Source organism: Callorhinus ursinus, unplaced genomic scaffold, assembly GCF_003265705.2.
Source record: "Callorhinus ursinus isolate GAN/ISIS: 27379988/994484 unplaced genomic scaffold, GSC_fseal_2.0 scaffold28, whole genome shotgun sequence".
In the NCBI taxonomy this organism is placed as follows: domain Eukaryota; kingdom Metazoa; phylum Chordata; class Mammalia; order Carnivora; family Otariidae; genus Callorhinus; species Callorhinus ursinus.
The window spans coordinates 8,400,489-8,422,619 of NW_027397090.1; the positions used below are offsets into that span (position 1 = coordinate 8,400,489).

General features: G+C 42.2%; 1 protein-coding gene across 1 annotated transcript in view; it reads left to right on the forward strand.

Moving 5' to 3' along the window:
- TRPM3 (transient receptor potential cation channel subfamily M member 3) overlaps positions 1–22,131 on the forward strand; it is an 816,058-nt gene that overhangs the window by 581,696 nt on the left and 212,231 nt on the right. Inside the window, exons 5-6 of the mRNA XM_025891560.2 lie at positions 742–866; positions 15,716–15,887. Of these exons, the coding sequence (XP_025747345.2) occupies positions 742–866; positions 15,716–15,887 (297 nt within the window). The remainder of the gene's footprint in view (positions 1–741; positions 867–15,715; positions 15,888–22,131) is intronic.

Here is a 22,131-nt window from a genome sequence, read left to right on the forward strand (position 1 = left end):
ATGTGTCAATAAATAGGAAGATGAAATCAAGTTTAACAAAATCTGATCTAAGTAACTACTCTATTTGAATGACCCTAACTCATACACAAACTCTGGTGTAGATTTCGTATAATATTCTATACGGTGCTTTTTGTAGGATATACTCATGGTATTGGTTCTTAGCCATACTAAAATCATTGTGCTTATAGTACAAGAAGAAGATTCCCTAAGTTTAAAGAATTGTATTTATTTTGTTTTGTTTTTTAAAACATTGGATGCTTTTTAATTTTTTTTTCCTTAGGAAAAAAAGAACTTAAAGTCGAATGCGAAATGCATTGCTAGAGGGGCACCTGGGTGGCTCAGTTGTTGGGCGTCTGCCTTCGGCTCAGGTCATGATCCCAGGGTCCTGGGATCGAGCCCCGCATCGGGCTCCCTGCTCAGTGGGAAGCCTGCTTCTCCCTCTCCCACTCCCCCTGCTTGTGCTCCTGCTCTCACTATCTCTCTCTCTCTGTCAAATGAATAAATAAAATCTTAAAAAAAAAAAAGAGAGAAGTGCATTGCTAGAGTTCATATACAAGTCCCACAAATGTATCTGACATTAGAGCCACAGATTTATGTTCTCTTCTGAACATTTGTGTAGAAATGTGTCAAAATTTTATATTCAATGCATTTAAGCTTGCGAGACACATTTATCACAATTTCCTTTAGAACAATGGAGAGTAATTGCTTTAAAAGAAAGGGTAATACTTCTTTTTCTCTTAGGTGTTATTCGCCATGTTGGAGATGCCTTAAAGGACCATGCATCCAAGTCTCGAGGGAAGATATGTACCATAGGCATCGCCCCCTGGGGAATTGTGGAAAACCAAGAGGACCTGATTGGAAGAGATGTAAGTCCTAGAAACTGCCCCTGTCTGTGACTTCTCCTAAAGGTGCTATCAAAAGAGTAAAATAAAATTAGAATTCAAAATATACATATTATAGTACTCTTTTGGTCCCCACCTCCCAAAATGAAATTCATGTGAGGAATAGTTTATTCGAAGACCATGTATTTTCCAAAATCTACCTATATAAACTCCATCAATTCTTATGACCAGAAAAAATCCTAAGTAAGACTTACTAACTACCCTCTTGGTTTGAATCAAGCAGTGGCCTTCCCTCACCCATCAAATCTTACAAGTGCTGTTGGCACGGTTCGGTTGAGATTAATTAACACCAGGTAACAAATTCAACAAGGTGCCGACCTCTCTTTCCTTCTCTCAGGTCCAGAGCCACACACTGACTGGATCAGTCAATTTTTGCCAGAGAGAACTTATTTTATTTTTTCTGAGTCATCAGCTTCCTTCTGTTTCTTCTAGAGTCTTGTTTTTGTTTTGTTTTGTTTTGTTTTGTTTACCACAAACAGGTTATCCCCAGCCTCCTTTAGAGGGTTTTCTCTCCTACTAACCACCAGACTTTTTCCCCTATATAACACTTCTCAAAATTCCAATTGATAGGAATTGTAGTTAAACTATATATAATTGCCATACTTTATTCACTGCTTTTTTCCCCTGGTAATTTTAATAATTAATTATTGATCATTGCACCTCTACGTAAGGTCAATATACTCTTCCCTTCCCAACCAAGGCCTGCCGTAGGGTATAACAAATGTGCTCAGTAGTTTTTCCAAGTTCCATGAGGTCGCTCTGAGCCAAAAACTCAAAGAGCTTGAGAATTAACTGGTCTTAAATTGCTTCTTCTATTGTGCAGCAATACAGTGAAACCATCTTATTTCAATACAACACAGCCTCTGCAATTTTTAATACAATGCAAAAATACTTTGAATAAAAAAAATCAAACATCATGAAATGCAAGAAAACACTCTTTAAATCCTTCAGGACCTTTAAGTGGATAAGAAGTGTCCTTATCAGTACTACACAATGACCTGTAGAAACACTAATTTATCTAGAAAACATGGAGTAAGAAATTAAGAGAAATCAAGAAAAGAGATATTAATTTTATCAGTGTAATAGTCTCTTAACTAAAATTTACTGGCTGTTTTGTATCACTGATTTACATCATTGATTATCTCAAGCAGCAATTTCTAAAGTGATACATAGGCAGAACCGACTGGAAAAACAAGCATTGCTAATTTTTTTAGAGTATCTGGAGCTAGTCTTTGATGAAATATACTTGGGTTAATGCTTGCCTCAGATTCCAAGCTGGCTTTGAAGTTGATGGTGAACTACAAGTGCATTTTATTAATAAACGACTCAATTATTTAAAAATGTGATGATTCAGAAGTCATTTTAAAATGTTCATTGCTTCAGGATCTCTATTGTAAACCTAAGTTACATTTATTCGGGTTTTTTTTTAAGGATTTTATTTATTTATTTGAGAGAGCGAGAATGAGATCAAGAGAGCACGAGAGGGGGGAAGGTCAGAGGGAGAAGCAGACTCCCCGCTGAGCGGGGAGCCCGATGTGGGACTCGATCCCAGGACTCCAGGATCATGACCTGAGCTGAAGGCAGTCACTTAACCAACTGAGCCACCCAGGTGCCCTATTCAGTTTTTTTTGGTAGGGGGAAAAGCCATTTTGGAACTTTCTTATTCAGATGAACTATGAATAAATGGAAGCTGATGATTTCTTTATTCAAGATAGAGTAACCAAATGATTACCTCAATTGCCTAAACATTTGCAGAGAAGGCTGACCTACTGCCTTTTTGTGTCATTTTGTGTGCCTTGTAAATTCTATGTGAGTGCAGAAAGACAGTACCTTATGTTACGTTTACTTGCCTTGCTGAGCTGGAAGGATAACCCCTGATTCATCTTCCTCCAGTCTGAGCTCCTTTCCTCTGATTTCACCTCCTCTTGCACTTCTCCATTTTACTCTTATTTTCTTTCTACCCATATTTGTTGCCAGTTTTACATCAATAGGAACTTACATAGGCCTATGCCAGTGGGGCTTAGTCGCATTGTCTGACTTCCCAATAAAAAAACTAGTCTCGATCCCCACGCAGAGGGCAAAAGGAGGCACTCGTGTTCAGTAAAATGTGCACATTCATTCTCCCTGCTCAAAAGGGGGCTAATAGAGGCAAACCGTGGCTCACACAGATCCAAGTGAACCTGCAGAGAGACCATCGAGAAAAGGATTGACATTGACAGATTGTAAAGAGCACAGGAAAAACGGTTGTATTTTACTTTCTTAATAAATCTTTGACCGAAATCTATTGAATTTCATTTTTTTAAAGATTTTATTTATTTATTTGAGAGAGAGAGAATGAGAGAGATAGAGAGCACGAGAGGGAAGAGGGCCAGAGGGAGAAGCAGGCTCCCCGCCGAGCGGGGAGCCCGATGCGGGACTCGATCCCGGGACTCCAGGATCGTGACCTGAGCCGAAGGCAGTCGCCCAACCAACTGAGCCACCCAGGCGCCCAATCTATTGAATTTCAACCACTCTAGTACAACCCACTCCTCATCCTCGCCCCATCAAATTGGGGAGTTTGGAACATGCATAGGGTTTCTCAGGCTCTTGTATAGCAACAGAATTTGTTTTTCACGTTGTAAATTACTTGGACCAAAGTGCTGTTTCTGGTGTAACAGGATATATGACATAGTTTGAGGGAAATCGGTATATGTGTTTACTATTCTAATGTTACAATTAAAAAGGAATATGGTGCTAAATTGTCACAAAAAGAAGTATTTGAACACAATATTAGTGGTCACATTTGAAAGTTCCCCTAAAAATCATTGAAGTAGAAGTGTTATCTGATAAACTTCTTAAGTAGTTATAAGAACTTTCATAGCCTAATTTAGCACCTTCTGTCCTTTTCCTTCCATTTTATATAACCAAACTTCCATTTTATATAACCAAACTTCCATTTCATATAATCAAACTTACATGTAATAAACATCAAGAAAATAAACCTTAAAGCATCAGACATGAGGTATCCGAGGAGAAAAACTGACGTACTATTAAAAATTTTTACCACTTCAGAGTTCTATCAAGATGCATTCATTTAAAAAAAAAAAAAAAAGAATTGTATTTTTGGTCTGGTCTATGTCTGTATTCCAGAATAAGGTTGAAGTGGCACAAACTAAATGTCAAGGGAAATCTAAGAAACCTCCTTGAAATAAAAATATAAGGATAAAAGAAAGGCTTCATTTCTTAAGCCTAATATTTTATTACAGTAGATTTTTTTCGAAACTGATAGAATATAAAGATCCTCTTATTTCTGTGGGAATGACTCTCAGATGAGCACTTTTAGAAGCTGAACATTCAAGTAGTTCTATAGTTATTTTATTGGTAGAAGTGGTAGACGCAGCAGTTACTATTCATCCTATCATTGATTGTCTCTTCGGAATGGCACTATAAAGGCAAAGACTAGTCCTACACATAAAAAAGAAAAATTAACTTTCCCTTGGGTCTGCTTCTAGATATCCTGAAGCACCTACCTCCCTTCAGCTCTTATCTCTTAGCTAGACTTTAGGTGAGACTTTAAAGATATAGGGCATGTATCTTTGGCTTCTCAGAGTTCACCTTAGAGCCTCACATGTAGCAGGTACTCAGGAAATATCGAGGAAGACAGATTGGGCATGATGAGATTCAGGCTACGAGGAAAATTAATGTTACAGGGAAAAAAATGCAATGATACATCTTACCTAGTTCACAACTTTACCACAATTTCATCTCCACACATGCCCCCAAACTTGATCATACTTTAGTAACTATAATTAAGGCATTTTTTAATCAACCATCTAAATACAAAACTATTTTCTTATGTAGCAACTCAAGGTGGGAGGTGGATGGTGAAGCTTCTACATGTTGGATATGGGCACAAAGAAGAACGAAATGAGAACAGGCTTTTCTGTAACCCCTTTGAGAGACGCTTGATCCACCCAACTGGGTAATGAACTAGCCTTGGTTCTTTAAATTTAAATATCTTCTGGGCACCTGGGTGGCTCAGTCGGTTAAGCGACTGCCTTTGGCTCAGGTCATGATCCTGGAGTCCCGGGATCGAGTCCCGCATCGGGCTCCCTGCTCGGCGGGGAGTCTGCTTCTCCCTCTGACCCTCTTCCCTCTCGTGCTCTCTATCTCTCATTCTCTCTCTCTCAAATAAAAAAAAAAAAAATCTTAAAAATAAAATAAAATAAATTTAAATATCTTCTACTTTATTCAATCAAACCTCCAATTAATAGATCAAAACAGCCAAATTTGGTGAGAAATAATGTTATGAATACTGAGATGGTAATAATTTTTGCTCTGCCATTAAACGTGAAAATGAATATTGTTCAACTGTCAAGTTTTACTACTCCTCTGTAATTTCTCCATATGATTTCTACCGCCCCGTTCTTTTCTTACAACCCATAATCTACTCTTCAGCCAAACTGAGGTCAAGGCTCACTTCCACTAAGATGTCTTCCATGACTAACTTCACCCATAATGTCACATCCCTGATTATAATTCTCCTACCAACCATCCTCTTCCCCAGTATAGGTAAGAGTTCCTCAAAAATAGAGATTCAGTTGTTTTCTTTGTTTCTTGTCAACCACTAATATAATACTTTGCATGAACATGAGGTACTGACCTGTGACCTAAAACTCTGTAGGAGTTGGTTCCTTCATCTCTAAGTGAACTATAAAAACCCATGCTCTATCTTTATATAACCTGTATGAGCATAATCATAATAAGAGTAATTATAATTAATGAGCTCCTATTTGAGGAAGCTCTCTGAGATTGTATATATTAGCCTTATGAGGTATTATTATGTGAGGAAACTAAATAAGGGCTAAAACCAAGATCCACTATCTTCAAGTCTCATACGCTTAACTAGTAGGATGCCAAGTAATACAGAAGAAAATACTTAATGATGTTTTTATTGTTAGTTGAGATACTGGCAAATATCTCATACCTGTAAATTGAACTAAAAAATAGACTATGAGAATGACCAGAACCCTTTTCTTTGTCCCTAGAGAATCTTGATCTGGATAGATGATGAAAGTATCCCCATTACAAAGTCAGGAAAGAACTTCCATTGAATTACACTTTTTACATGACTCATTGTAGCCTTAGATTTCCCTACTTTGGAAAACAGTCTGACCAGAATTGTTTCAGGTAATTGAGCAGTTCCTGAAACCTTTACAATTTGTCATTTCCCAAATCTAGACTAACAAAACACAGGCCAAATTAAAAACTCAGGCATGATCATAAGAAAAAGCACTTTTCATTTTCACTTGAGGATGAAGATTGTATTTGGGAAGATTTCCAACACATCATCTTATGTGGTTATTAAATTATCATGACATTCAATGATATCTTCTGTTTTCCCCTAAACCGTAGATTTATTCTCAGAATTTTATAACCTTTAAGAGTTCTTATATTTAATTGGAAAGTATTCTTTTGATGCCATCTTTATATTTCAAGCCAAGAAAAATCAAGTTTAATAACGCACCTGATTGATAATTCTCATGTAGTTATCAACTCAGTGTATTTGTCACCTATTTCTAAAGCAAGCCAAATATGACTTCATATTGTAAGCTCAGAAAACTTCCCAGTAATGGTTCTCGCATGGACTTTATTGGACTTCCATGACTAGGTTATACAAGATGTTTCCAGAGGATGTGAGAGGAGAAGTTCAGAGACAAGGAGACTCACCCAAGTCTGTTAACAGTCATATAGGGAGCCAACTCTAGCTAACCCTGGACCACATTCCAATCCTGGGCTGCATTAGTCACCTAGGGAATGCAGTTTCAGTGAAGCTAGTGTTGAGTTTGGATTTGGACATGTTGATTTCAAAGTTGCTTTGAGAGATCAATGTGAAGATGTCCAGTAGGACAGTAAGTTTATGAGGTGGAGTCTCAGGAGCAAGATCTGGCTATATAGTCAGACTCAGGTGACATCTGCCTATAGATGACAATTAAAGCCATTGTGGTGGATGGGCTCGCCAGGGGAGTATGTGTGGAGTGAGGAAAAGGAGGGCCTACACCTGGATCCTGATGGTATCCAATATTTAATGGTTGAGCAGAGGGAAAACAGACTGCAAAGAAGACCAAAAAAAAAAAAAAGGCCAAGAGGTAGAAACAAAACCAGAGAGTGTTGTGGAAGCCAAGGCAACAGTGTGCTTCAGAAGGATGGAGTGAAGGGCAATGCCCGGTACACCTGAGAGACTGAGGAGGGTGAGGACTTGGAAGTGTTCGTTCTATTTTTTTTTTTTTTTTTTTTAAGATTTTACTTATTTGACAGAGAGAGACACAGCAAGAGAGGGAACACAAGCACGGGGAGTGGGAGAGGGAGTAGCAAGCTTCCCGCCGAGCAGAGAGCCCGATGTGGGGCTCGATCCCAGGACCCTGGGACCACGACCTGAGCCGAAGGCAGACGCTTAACGGACTGAGCCACCCAGGCGCCCCTTGGAAGTGTTCGTTCTGTTTATCAAAACAGATATCATTGGCATCACTAGTCAAAACGATCTCAGAAGAATGATGAAGGGGCAGGTCACAATTCAATGGGTTGAAGAGGGAGAAGTGAAAAAGTAGAGATGGCCAGGAGAAACCAACCTTTTAGAAGTTTGGCTGTGACGAGAAGTGAGTAGCTGAAGGGAGCCGTAATTTGAGGAATTTTTCTCTAAGAAGGGAGGGACTTGAGTTTGTTTCTGTGTTGATGATAGGGGAGAAAGTAGGGATAGTGAGAACAGAATTGGTGAAATAAGCCCTACAGTGGCCCTGAGGTGATGGGGTCCAGAGCTAAGGGGGAGAGGAACCATCTGTATCCTTATAACTGAAGGAGAAGAGGAAAGAGTATGCATTGCAAAGGGTTGGTGGCAGGATATTGAAGTTTCAGCCTGGAGGTTTTATCATTTATCACTGAAATAATAATAATAAATAACAGCAACAACAGTAATCAAAATAGCAACACTTTTGTTGAGCTTAATACGTTTCAGCGCACATCATAGATGGTCACTTAATTCTCATAATGGCATTCAGAAGTTGTTTAGGATCACTGCCATCCTTCCGTGTCTTCAGTTGTTTTTAGTATCACTGCTGTCCTTCCGTGTCTCCGATGGTAAAACTAAACACAGAAAGATTAAGTAAGTTGCCCAATGTTACATGACTAATAAGTCACTTAGCTGGGATTTCAGCCTACACCATCCAGCTCCCAAGACGACATCCTTACCTATGATGCAATACGACTTCTCTGTAGTCATAGCAGCAATCATTTATATGAGTTCATATGTGCATTGTGCCATGCGTTTTATATCTCATCTAATATTTACAGCACCCCTGATGAGGTGGTTATTATTATTATTAATCTCCATTGACATAGGGAGATGCTGAGACACAGAGAACAACCTGCTTCGGGTCACCCAACTGCCAGGTGTGTAGGTGTGGGAGCGAGGCCATCTGCCCAATGAGGAAGGATGGTGTGAGGGGTCAGACATGGGCAGTGAGAGAGTGGAGGATGGCGGCCATAGCCCCGGGGGAGAACAGGAACCAGAGCTGACTGGGGCCCAGGGAGGATGCAGGGAGGCGTTAGAAGGCACAAAATTACGATGCACCAGTGAATCCAGAATAGAGGGGAGAGAATACATTTTGAAGTCTCAAGATAACAATAATAGAGTATTGGGTTATCTACTGGTGTGTGACAAATTACCCCCAAACTTAATGGCTTGACACAACACCGTGTCACAGTTTCTGTGGGTCAGAAATTTATCAGCAGCTTATCTGTGTGGTTCCGGCGTGGGTCTCTCTTAAGGTCACAGTCAAGATATCAGTTGGGGCTGCATCATCTAAAGGATCGAATGGAGATACGGTACCTTCTTCTAAGATGACTCATTCACATGGCTCTTGGTAGGAGTTCCTCCGCATGTGGACCTCTCCAGAAGGCTGCTTTATTATGGCAGCTGGCTTCCCCCAGAGTAAGTAATCCAAGAGAGCTAAAAGGAACCCTTTTATGACCTAGTTTTGCAAGTCAGCACACCATCACTTCTGTTTTATTCTGTTTCTTAGAAGGGAGTCACTGAAGACTGCAGACTGGAAGGGAAGCTTTTCAAAGAATTTTCTAACGTATTTTAAAACCACCCCCCTGATACATGGTGATTTCTAAAGCGAGTGACCCCTTTTAGAACTTAAGGGCCTTTTTCCACTGTAAGTAGGTCCTTAACCTGGACAGTCCATGGATTCCCTCAGGACGGGGCAAGGGCAGGTGAGCCTGAAATGAGGACAGTGTAACCCTCTGCCAGCCCATGAATTGAGGGACACGTTTTCAGAGTGCTGCAAAAAGACGTAATTGTTCACGGGTGGATTTTAGCGCAGATTATGCAGCTGAGGTACCCGGGCACTCTTTGGCATGGATGCCGGGGTTTGCTGGTTTCTTGTTTGGATTGCTGGGCTCAGAGGCAGCATCTGGGTTTCATGTGACCCTGCTTTATACCTAGATGTGCAGCTGAGCTGCCGGAGTGGGAAGTCACCTGCCCAGTCTCCTGCTGGCACAGGCCTCGCTACGCTTATGAGGACACACGGTGACTTTCTCTATTCGGTTTTCATCTCCTCCTCTCAGTTCCTGTGTGCCTTGTTCTCAGGCACAGAGGGTGCTGCCCCCGTCTCAGCAGTACCCCCTCATCTCTCCCAGAGATGCATGCCTGATCCTAAGAGAACCTTGCCCATCTTTTTTGCGTCTCTTTCTCCAAAGTACAAACCCCATCTTGGCTCCTGCTTCTGCCTGTCCTGACCTCTGCACCCTCTAAGGTTCTAGATGACTCGTCTGGAAGTAACCTGATCCGCTCTCCCAGGGATTTTAGTGCTCAGCTCATCTTCCCTCTAAATGTCTCCCAGCCTGTAAAGGAGTCTAAGACCTACGTGCTGTGTAGATTTAAAGGAAGGCGTGTTGGTGGGACATGTTTGACCAAAAGACTTCACTTCTCTGAGCATCGATAGTTTTGCCCACAAAATCAGCTTGGAACGGATTAATCCATGGGGAAGTGTTTATCATAGTGCCTGGCATATACTAAGTGATCAGTAAATCTTCATCGTCTTCCTGCCTAAATTAAAACCATGGTGCTATTAGGAGGGAAAGAAGGATTTGGTGTTCCCCTAGCCTGCTACTTGCCAGGGGCATACTGATACACACCTCACCAGGTCACAAGTTCAGGGATTGCCAAAGGCCTGTGATTAATGACTCAAAAACCCAATTTAGCTCAATTCAGTTCTGTTCAGGAAAGGAGTTGCAGATGAGCCAACTGCCCTTGCCTTGTAGAAAGCACTAGAAAAGGGAAGAGACCCCAGGACAGGAATGAACCACCTTTGTGGCCTTTTTCTGCACTAACTTGGAAGAAGCAAATGTACTTTTCAACACAGGCTGTCCCAACTCAGTCTTAGAAGTAGAAAGCCCTCAGAAACTACAGTCAAGTCCTCTACTTTATAGATGAGAAACTGCCATCCAAAAAGTTTCTTTCAACCTGTGTAACTTGAACATTTAGTGAAAGACATTACCTAGATGCAAGATTATATGTCTCCTCAAGCCAGCACAATACTCATCACATACATTTCCCCAAGACATTCTTTTTTTTATTATGTTATGTTAATCACCATACATTACATCATTAGTTTTTGATGTAGTGTTCCATGATTCATTGTTTGTGCATAACACCCAGTGCTCCATGCAGAACGTGCCCTCTTTAATACCCATCACCAGGTTTATTTATTCATTTGAGAGAAAGAATGAGAGAGAGAGAGAGCACATGAGAGAGGGGAGGGTCAGAGGGAGAAGCAGACTCCCTGCTGAGCAGGGAGCCCGATGCGGGACTCGATCCCGGGACTCCAGGATCATGACCTGAGCCGAAGGCAGTCGCTCAACCGACTGAGCCACCCAGGCGCCAGAACGTGCCCTCCTTAATACCCATCCTCCCACCCCCTCCCCTCTAGAACCCTCAGTTTGTTTTTCAGAGTCCATCGTCTCTCATGGTTCATCTCCCCCTCCAATTTCCCCCCCCTTCATCCTTCCCCTCCTGCTATCTTCTTCTTCTTCTTTTGTTTTTTTTTAACATATATTGCATTATTTGTTTCAGAGGTACAGATCTGTGATTCAACAGTCTTGCACACTTCACAGCGCTCACCATAGCACACACCCTCCCCAGAGTCCATCACCCAGCCACCCCATCCCTCCCACCCCCCACCACTCCAGCAACCCTCAGTTTGTTTCCTGAGATTAAGAATTCCTCATATCAGTGAGGTCGGATGATACATGTCTTTCTCTGATTGACTTCTTATGCGTGAATAGAGGAAGGAAGGAATGAGTTGAAAGACTTGTCCACGGTCACAAATTAGTAGCTGGAGGAACTAGAACCATCCCCCGCCCCCCAATCTCCTGACTGCCCACTAAGTACTCCTGAGTGAGACCAGAACATGCATGAAAATAGCTAGGAAAACTCAAGCAGGTATCTTAGATCAGCTCCCAAATGATCCACTTAAGTCCATCCCTGGGTAAAAAATGCAGCACACCAACACCAGCACATAAAGAATGGTCAGATTTTCCATGGTGTCTCTAGATCAGTCCCCACCTGGCAACAGTAATGACCCTACAAGTACATCAAGGGCCTTCACCTTCATTAATCTCTTTTTTTTTTAAAGATTTTTATTTATTTATTTTGAGAGAGAGAGAGAGAGAAAAAGTGTGGGGGGCGGGGCAGAGGGAGAGGGAGAGAAGCAGACTCCCCACTGATTGCAGAGCCCGACTTAGGGCTCGATCCCACAACCCTGAGATCACGACCTGAGCTGAAACCAAGAGTCAGCTCTTACCCGACAGAGCCACCCAGGTGCCCCCACCTTGATTAATTTCTTAAGCAGCTTCTACTTCATTGCCTCTTTGTTTCAGAGTCAAGATAGAGGCCTCGGAACCAGAATTTTACCAATCAGCCAGTATAAAGTGGTATAGATGTATCAAAGAGTGCAGAATTCTCCCATCTCCCCTTGAGGGACAAGAAAGGGGCAAAATGTCATGCTGGCCCATGATACCTGAAGAGTGCAAGGTATCTAAAAATCCCTTTCTAAGCAAATTTCCCTTCTAGGTACATATAATTCCGTTTTTACCAATCATGAAAGGTCACATGATATGTAGGCCTTTCAGATGCTATTCAACCTTCATCAACCCAGACTCCACATCTGAAATATGAACACGGAAAATTATTTGAGGGACTCTCTTCTTAATTCCCTCAAAGATGGTTCATAACCCGGACCATCCTATATTCCTAGGAGAGGTGATCCATTATGTATGGGCATTAGGGCTTGATTCTCTCAAAGAACAGTGGCTGAGAAACATGCTAGAGCCGTCTAACATGCTACATGTCCTGAACATGTCACAGTTGTGTGGCTATGCGCTCACGTGCACACACACGCACACGTGCACGCACACACACACACGTTTCCCAAAAAAGCCCTTTTTTTTAATGAGCTCTTAACGATGCAAGTGGATACATTACCTCTAAAATTTTGTCAGAGGGAAGAATTCATTTGTATTCATGTGACACAAAGGCATTGTTTCTTTTTCCTATTTGAGAAGCATTAACAGGAAGATCAGCAAGTCTTTTGTAGATATGCAAATTATAACTCAAACAAGAATAGACTGCTGGTATGTTTGTTATGAAGAATATTAAGTGGATTTTGTAGGCAAGTTAGACCAACATGCATTCCTCCTGAAGCATTTGGGAAGGTCTTTCCAACTTTGCAGTTAATCCACCAACAATTCCGGAGCAGCGCCCTCTTAAATGGCCTGAGAGGAGGTGATGGAGTAAAAACACGTTGTGTGTTTTGCCAGCTGATTGCTAATTTTTTTTTCTTTACTTAAATTGATTGATTCAAATCTCTTGTGGAAAACAAAAGTCCGTGATAAGTCTGTCATCTTGTCATTTTGGTCACTAGTTTGCAATGGTAAAAATCAGTTTATAGGTGGTAAAATAAAGCCAAACTTGAGAAGGAATTCACATTTATAGATTGCCTGCCAGGAACCAGGCAAAGTGCCAGGTACTTTGCACCTATAATCTCATCTAACCGCCATGAGGTAAGTGGTGTTCTCATATCCCTTTTACAGATTAAAAATGTGGGCCTCAGATTTACACAGCCACTGACAGAACTAATGGGATTCAGACAGATGTCCATGGCTCACGTGTTCAGGGTTCTCAAGGATTCAGCAGATCTTCCTCCAGTGATGACAGGAAAATAAATTAGGGCATTTTACTTACTTTTCAGATGTATATCCCCTATTATGCAGCAGACAAAATCTTTGCCAAAATATGACCACCTTTAACTTACCTTCATATAAGATCAAATGGAATGGGGAGCAGTAAGATGAAGAAGTTAAAATTCACGAGTGATACTGTAAACATGACCCTCTTGCCATGGCTGATTCAAAGGAACAGTATTTCCAAAGAGCTGGTGTGCCATGTTTCACAAGGAAAGGTAAAAACTCAGAAGACTGATGCCCCACTGTCCTTAGAATCCTGTGGTGGAGGAAACATATAGAATATAGTTAGATGATTTAATGATGTTCTGTTATTCTCAGACTGTGGTAAGTACGTCAGTTGGCCCAGAATTATTTTCACTACCTTATTCATTTGAAAATTTCAAGTTCACTGATGGTCTTTAATTAGGTTCCCAGGAATTAGAAAATGTGTTCTCATGTCTCAGCTAGAACAAGTGTCTGGGATTCACTATCAGGCATCATTTAACTTCTAGAAAATCCACTGTCCCTGCCTCTTAAAGAAAGAATTTGGGTCTTCCCCCTCCTTGACATGGAGCCTTGGGGACCTGCTCAGAAAATAGAGAAGCGTAACTAAAGTATTTTCTTTTGTCCAAAAGCACAATGCAGAGGCACTTTAAGGATAGGAGAAAGTCCTTCTGCTAAGCCTCTTGCAACAAAGCATTAATATTTATTAACTTGCACTCTGCTATAGAATGAATGTTTTATGATCAAAAATGATTAACAACAAAATGGGAATTTCAACCACAAGCGACCCACTCTTCCAGTGATAAAGAACTCAGGATGGAGTTAGCAAACCACTGTCTCCGTATTTTGGGGGACTCTCATGCACTTATCCAGACAAAGGAGTAATTGAATACTGCTCCATTACTGGAAAAAATCCCATCCATTACTGGAAACAATAATCAAAAAGTTATGAGCTTCCTTTATCACTAAGCGTCAACTAAGATGAGGCTATGAATTAATGTTATATTAATGCTACATTAACAAATAAGACATACATTAAAAGGAATGAGGGATATTGCAAAAGCTCAAAATTACATATTTTAAATTTAGATTAGGTCAACTCCCAAACAATTCAGAAAAGAGAGGGCTAGTTTTTTTTTTTTTCCAATTTTGAACAAAAGCATGCCTGTCTCAAGTTTTCCTGTTCACTCATTCACTATGTATTGAGTAGATTCTGTATGCCAGGCACATAGAAATGGATTTTGAAATTGGAATCAAGATCTAAAAAATGACTTTTATGAGATCTGTACTATTAAAGGCTGCCCTTACTAAATCACTTTGTGATTTCTTTAACAAACTACTCAGTCTTACTATAGCTTTTCATGGTGAGTTATTACATACTGAACATGAACGAGAGCATCTCAACTCCATAATGAAGGTACACACCGCACAAAGGCACAGAAATAAAAACCCAGTAGCATTTATTTCTGTCCTGTCAATTCTGATGATTCAGTACAGGGATAACTGTACTGGACCTTGTAACAATGAGCTTGTTGAATGTTCCTTTTCATGGTCTTGAGTGAAGTCTCTACCTAAATATTTTAGGAGTAGATTTCCAAAACATCTTGTTTCCATCGTGTCTAAGCAGTGTGGGGAGGGGGACAAGCGAAGATTTTGGAAGCAGACCTGGGTGTTAATTCTGGTTTTGTGTGTAAGAGACTCTTGAAAAACCTATTTTACCTCCAGTTCCGTTTCTCCATCTACGAGATAAGCATGAGAGCACCCACCTTGCGAGGATTGTTGCAAGGAATACAGATAATGTTTATAAAGCAACTAGAACTAGCAACTCAAACTCACGATAGGTTTTGCTTTTCTTTTGATATCAAAAATCTGAAGGACTTACTCTGTTTGGGGCAGTATAATTCACCACGAAAGTAAAATAATGCAAAAACAAACAAAGACAGAGATGAACATTTTGATTCACGCTCATCTCACGAGACACGTGTTTGACATTCAACATTTCCACTTAAATAAGGTGTCTAATAAGAACAGTGTTAATTTTTGAATTAACAAACCTTCAGATGACTGAATGGGCTTGACTGAACAGATCACCCTGGCCCCCACCCCCTCCCCAACCCTACTCCAGAATTCCTTGATTGCTCTGCTGTGCCCATTGGAGTATGGACATCGTGGAGAAGAGAAAGAAAAAGCAAAATGAGCAAACATTAAAATTACTTGTGGTTCATCAGCAAATGAAAGATCGACCTCACAATGACACAATCCTTCACATGTCAGTTTTTGAGTATGATGAGAGCACAGACTCTAGCTTCTGTATCAACTCAGCATATAAATGAACACATTACTCTTCAAGTATAATCTTGCTGTGACTGGGGAACATTGACCATAAAACCTGCTACCCACAGTGGTATTAGGAGGATGCAAACTCTGTTTTCCCTGTACCGAAGAATTGGTTTAGCCTTCTCTCTGTTTCCTCTCTGGCTGGTTCTCCTTTTCGTATTTTGCTCTTTTTCCTCTGACTGCCGCCTCTTCCTTTTGAAATCCTGCAGGTCGTCCGGCCATATCAGACCATGTCCAATCCCATGAGCAAGCTCACTGTTCTCAACAGCATGCATTCCCACTTCATTTTGGCCGACAACGGGACCACCGGGAAATATGGAGCCGAAGTGAAGCTGAGGAGACAACTGGAAAAGCATATTTCTCTCCAGAAGATAAACACAAGTAAGTAGGCTGCTGTTCCCACTGCCTGGCCTCGTAGGAAGCCTGTGGAAAGTGAGTAACTACAAGTATACCGTGTGGCAATGTTATAAGAACTTGAGCAAGTTTCAAACAGGGATCATTATGAGTCTGCCGGGCCGGTGGTTAGAACCCGAGGGAAGTCGTCTGGGGGAGGACGCCTGGACACGGAAGACAAGGGATCACATGATTAGCGGACTAGTGCTCATTTGTCATATGCGAGAAACTCAGCCCCCGCTGGGGTGTAGGCAAGCAGATACGCTTTTCTTTCCAGACTTTTCCTACATCCTTTACACAGTACTCTAAGGAGGAAAGGCACCCTAGAGAAATTGTTTCTATTTGTTAAGCTATTTTTGTTGGCCAGAAATTTTATACATACGTATGTTTTGATCTTAGCAGAGATCTGCCTATGGTTGGGAATTTCAAGGCAACTGGCATTCTCTAAACAAAAGTACTCTGTGTAAACATCTTCATAAACTTTAATTCTATATCTTAATTCTATGTGTGTATTTATTCATTGTCTTTAAATATATATATACATATATATTTAGATATATGTGCCTGTTTATGCGCACTACAAAATACATATCTGTGGCGGTTCTACTGAAATTACCTCTTAGGTATTCATGTGTTCTATGCTGTATTTATTGTGCCCACAACTAACTATGAAAAGGTAACACTGTGCAAACAGCAGTGCTCCCCAAATCAATAAGTGGCTTGCATTTAAATGTAACAGAGGTATGAAAGTCATCTACCATCTCTCCTCACAGTGATTTTAATTTCTTTTCACAAAGTAACCCTTGAGGAGGATTCGTGGCAGGCTCAAGCTGTAGGGGGAATTGTGTGTCTCCTCAGGACAACTTGGATCTAATTGATCCACCTTTCAAAGCCTGCAATTCTAAATAACAAAAGATTCTCTTTGGCTAGATAAGTTTCCAAAAGCTCGGTGTGCTGTGATTCAGCTTGTCCAAATGGTTGCTCTCTTTTCATTTCTCTGTAACTGTCTGGGGTGGGTTTTCCTTGCCAGAGCCACCTTCCTCCCAGAACTGGAATGTTCGCCCTATCAGACCACACCTTCTCTTTCTTATACTTGCTGTGGTCTCAACTTCTGGGAGCTACTACTATTTTGTCTTTTTCACAGAGGTGTCTGGAATAGTACATTTTGGCCTAGGCCTGAAGTCCAAGTTGTATTAGGAAACTGTCTTCTATCCTAGAATCCCCAACTGTCTTTGGAAAGAGAAAACAGGATTATCCCAAGCTAGACATCTTTTGGAAAGAAAAAAATAGAAAAGACTAGAAAATCTATCCAGAAATCGGCGGAGATCAAATGTAACAAAGCACTATAACCAATAGGTAGTAGGTTTTGTAATACTAAAATTGAATTGTATTGCAATAGTGGATAGAAAGGGCAAATGTTATGTTATGCGTGGTACCTATTAGATTTTGACTTTTTATACACCATCAGGTTAAGAAGGAGAACCTCGGTGGGAGTGACCTGAAAGATGCAGGATGGGAGCAGGACAGACAAAGAGCAAATTCAGGGTCAGATTCAGGGTGCTGATGAGGCGAAGCCTGTCCAGACCAGCAAAGCCTGTCACTGGGCTAGGCGCCGGGGTGGCAGCCGGGCCGGTTAGTCAGTGGTGAGGGGAAGAGCTAGGTATGTGGTGGTGCAAGTTATACACCGAGCTCAGGGGTGCCAGGGGGCTTAAAACCCCGCCAAGGCTCTGTCTGCCAAGCTCCGTGCCTTACAGGCTGACCAAGGACAAGATGCTTTTTTTCTAACTGGTCATCCTAGAGGGAACATCTTTTTGTAATTTATCTGCCTGGAGGGACACCTCTCTTGTAAAGCTCCCAGAGGCGCTATATGTGTGGACAGCCCCGCAGTGGGGGGAAGGAGGGGGAGAGGCTCCCATATAGTGAACCTGGCCACAGTGAGGCACAGAGCCCAGAAGCATGGAGTCGAAGAGCGGGCCAGGGCTGGTCAGGATGCCAGGGATGCTGGAGGAGCTAGGACCTCCTGCACAGGCCTCATGCCATTCATAGAGACAGTGGACCCTTGCTGGATTACCAAGGCAGGTAGCAGCACACAGAAACATTGACAGGTGGGGGCCCAGTCAAGGGTCTAGGGTGAAAGATGTAGGGGAGAAGCATGCACCGCATACAGAGCTGAGGCACAAGGTCAGAGAGGCAGGGTAGAGACTCTTCAACGGCTCCAAGTCCGCAAACAGGATTAGGTCTGGGGTAAGGGATGAGCCCCCGTGGGTTAAATGACAGTAGTTGGAACGAGGTGGGGGCAGGGGAACCACATGGTCATTGGAATTGTCATAATTTATAAACATAATTTTCCTCCATGCTTTGAGATGCTTATTTGAGGATTTGCAGAAACCCACAGGCTCCCATTCAGTAAAAATAATTAAATGGGAAGAAAAGGTTAAAGACACCCAGAGGAGATCTCTGAGGTCACAGGAAGTAGAAAGGCTCAGGGCCAGCAGTTTGCTCACAAGCTATAGTGAAAGATGCCATGAGTTAGCTTTCACACCAGTTCTGTCCCTCAGCTTAATCTGAGACGGTGATCAACTTGTCCAAGGTGCCTGAGACCGTCTGTGATTTATCACTGAAAGTCCCGTGTCCCTGGGTCCCCTCAGGCCCCGGGCAAACCAAGATTATCCTCTAAGTGAGTGACTCGTGAGTCATTAGGTCTCCTTGTCTTTTTCCTGCATTCACCCCAAAAAGCAGGGAAGGGGCAACAAGGTGTTCAGACCTTAAGGAGTGTCCCAAGGAGTTCCCCAAAGGAGAGCAGGACCTTGAGGCCTCAATTCAGTTAACAGCAAAGTGCCCACTGAGAACACAGAAGCCTCCAGAACAGGACTAACAAGGGGTAAAGTTGACCCGGTTATAACAAGAAAGAGCAGAAGTCAGAATACAAACTTTCCATGCAATCAATCCCCAATCAGTACCTTGGAACAGCAACTCTACTGTCTAGGGTGGACACTATTTCTTTTCATTACATGACAATTAGCAGTAACGTAGTTCTTCCTATTAAAAATAAAACTGATTCTTAAAACCTCACTTACTTCTTTAGTTCCCTCTTCAAAAGTTGAAGAAATCTAAAAACACAAAGGTGGAACTCAATTTTGGGCCCCAGCGTGGTCTCTCCAAAAATGAGACACCACACCACAATTAACAGTGCTCATCACCCGTTCCACCTCGGAAGACTCCGGGATGCTGGGACTGCACTCAGCGTTTTCCTCAAGTGCCGTTCCTCCTCACCACTTAGGGGTGCCCTGCCTACCACGGTGGCCTTTCAACAAGTCTGTTTCTTCCTTAAATGGCATAATCTTCTGAAGGATATTTTCCTTAAGTATTAAGTGAATCCCGTTCGGGAGACCTTTCAACCCTTTCTCATCAAAATGCCAATTATGAATGATAATGAATCACCAGCACCGGTGCCTTCGATTCGTCTCTGCACCCTGGCCTCCATTATCTCGTCTCTCCCCCGCCCCCCTACTCATTCCTGCTGTCACCAGACCCTTCTCAAGGATTGTCCCTGGTCCCTGAAAGACTTGGTTTTTTAAAGGAGAACGCTCTTGGGCATGAGCAGTGACCTGCTTTGGAACGCTCTTCCACGTGCCACTTCCTAAACTTCACATTTAACGTGCACAGCCTCCAGCAGCTCCAAGCATGCCTTGTAGGATGCAGCTATTTCTTGAACTCCTGTTATAGACCAGCCATGGCTGAGTTCTGCCAAAAGCAGCTGTCGACAAATCATTGAGCTTAACTCAAGAGGGGTAGAGTAATAGGTAAATAAGGAAACAAATAAATATATGATGTCTGGTAGTGAAAAGAACTGTTAAGAAAAAGAGAGCAGAGGAAGGCATAGGACTGGACCTGCAGGCGCGGCTTGCACGCATGCGCACCTGCGCGTCGAGAGGCTGGGGTAGAGCAGGTGGGCAGGCAGCAAGGGCCTCTTTGAGGAGGTGACGCGGAAGCAGAGACCTGAATGAAGTCAGGGAGCCCACTGTGGGGAGAACATTCTGGAAGGGATTGAAAGTAGGGACAAAAGCCCCTGGTGTTCAAGAAAGAGCAAGGCCTTTGTAGAGGGCTGGGTTTTATTCTAATAGAATTGTGATCTGGCAAATTGTAGGATCTCCTTTCCGGCTTAAAACATCACTCTGCTGCTGTGTGCAGAGACCAGACTGAGGTGGGGGGCAAGCTTTCGAGCAGGGAGATGTGTTGGGAGGCCGTTGCAATCATGAAGGTGGGCGTGAGCGGTTTGAAATAGAATGGCAGCGACAGGGGAAGTAAAACATGGTCGGATTCAAATATATGCATAGATATTTTCTTAACCGGGCTTTTTTTTTTAAATATAAAATATACATAACATAAAAGTTACCGTTTGAACCATTTTTAAGTGTACAGTTCAGTGGTATTAAGTCCATATACATTGCAGTGCGACCATCACCACCGTCCATCCCCAGAACGTTTCCATCACCCCACACTGAAAAACTCTGTCCCCATTGAACTCTAACTCCCTGTTCCTCCCCACCTTCAGCCCCGGATAACCACTATTCTACTTGATATCTTTACGAATTCGCCTATTCTAGGTGCCTCATATAATCATATAATATTGGTCCTAAGATACATCATGCAGGTAGAACTCAAGAGGACTTGCTAATGAATTGGGCATTCAGGGTAAGGAGTAGACACATCAAGTGAAAGCTGCAAGGCCATTCTTAGCAACACTGGTATATTCTTAAAACAGGGGGCTAGGGAGAGCCCCGAAGGAGTAAGCTTTTACAGGGAAAAAAGGGGGGGATCTCTGGGGGAATTGGGACAAAGTCCCTTAGAGAGAGGGAGGTGGTGAGATTCAGTGCACAGATAAAGAGCTCGGCCGCAGGATGTGGAGAGCTTCATCCTGCATAGCAGGAGGGAGGGCAGAGCATATGGGCACACACATGGGTAGGATGGAACGTTTTCTGCTGGGATGATCAGGTACTTCTCTGTAGATAGTTTCTTTATAAAGAAAAGAATATGGGAGGTCATCAGCAAAGAATGTGGAAGGGGAGGAGGGAGAGGAGATTAGGGAGCAAAAGGAACTATAGTTAATGGAGAGACAGGGAGAATGACCGGACCAGGGAAATGTAGCATTACCCCACAGCACCCTGGTCCCACCCGGTATTTGTGGTTGTGAATTTCGAGAGGCATGGATCACTAGGGTTGTGTGTTTTCTTTGCAGCCATGTTCAGCCCCAGTAGTAGAACAGACACAGAAATGGGTTAAGCACCTGTTGGGATTTTGCCTGGCAGGTAAGAGGAAGAGAGAGGCAAGGGAGTGAGGCTGTACTCTGTAAGCCTATATACCCATATCCCAGGAGTGTCACCAGTGTCTGTGGATGAAAGCAATGGTGTGGCTGACATTCACAAGAACATAAAACCATTCATCTCAAAGATCAGACTGAGGTGCGGGGAAGTGATTAAGAGAATTATCAAAGGTGACCCACACCTTTCATGAATATTGCCAAGCACCATATACTAAGTCTGAACTATTTAAATAAAAAAAGGTGCATAATCAAAAATTCCTCATATTTATTTTATTGCTGTTCACATATTCACATAAATTGAGGCAACTTAGCACATTGCTGGGAACATAGTAGCTGCTCAGGAAATATGTATGAGCTGAAAGACTACCATGGAGCTGCTCTAGAAAGTAGCATATAAGCAGCCTCGTGGGACTTTAAAATCCTAAGCGTATCTTATGCCTATGTTTTTATTATTAAAAAATTTCACATACAAAAAAGTTGGAGAATATTATAATAACCCACCATGACTGTCACCCAGTCTCTACATTTAGCAGCCAAGCTTAGAATCTCTCTCTATATAGCCACCTACATCCTCCTCTGGATAATTTTCAAGGAAATCCAGATGGCATATCATTTCATCCATAAATATTCCAGTATTAAAGCATCTCTCTTAGACTCTGTTTCTGGATCTGTGAACCCTAATTAAATGAGTTGACATACGAGTCAACATATGAAAGGATTCTGGCACGTGGCCGCCCAGAAACAACTGGTTCTCCTCCCACCTTCTTGGTGGTACAGTGGTTCCCCCGCGGGAAACCATGTCCTTTGTTGATAGAGCCTGGCTGCCATGGGTTCCAACCTGAGACCAGACCATCTCATTTGAAGCCTATGAGAGTCAAGGGTATTCATCACTATATATATTATAGTGAT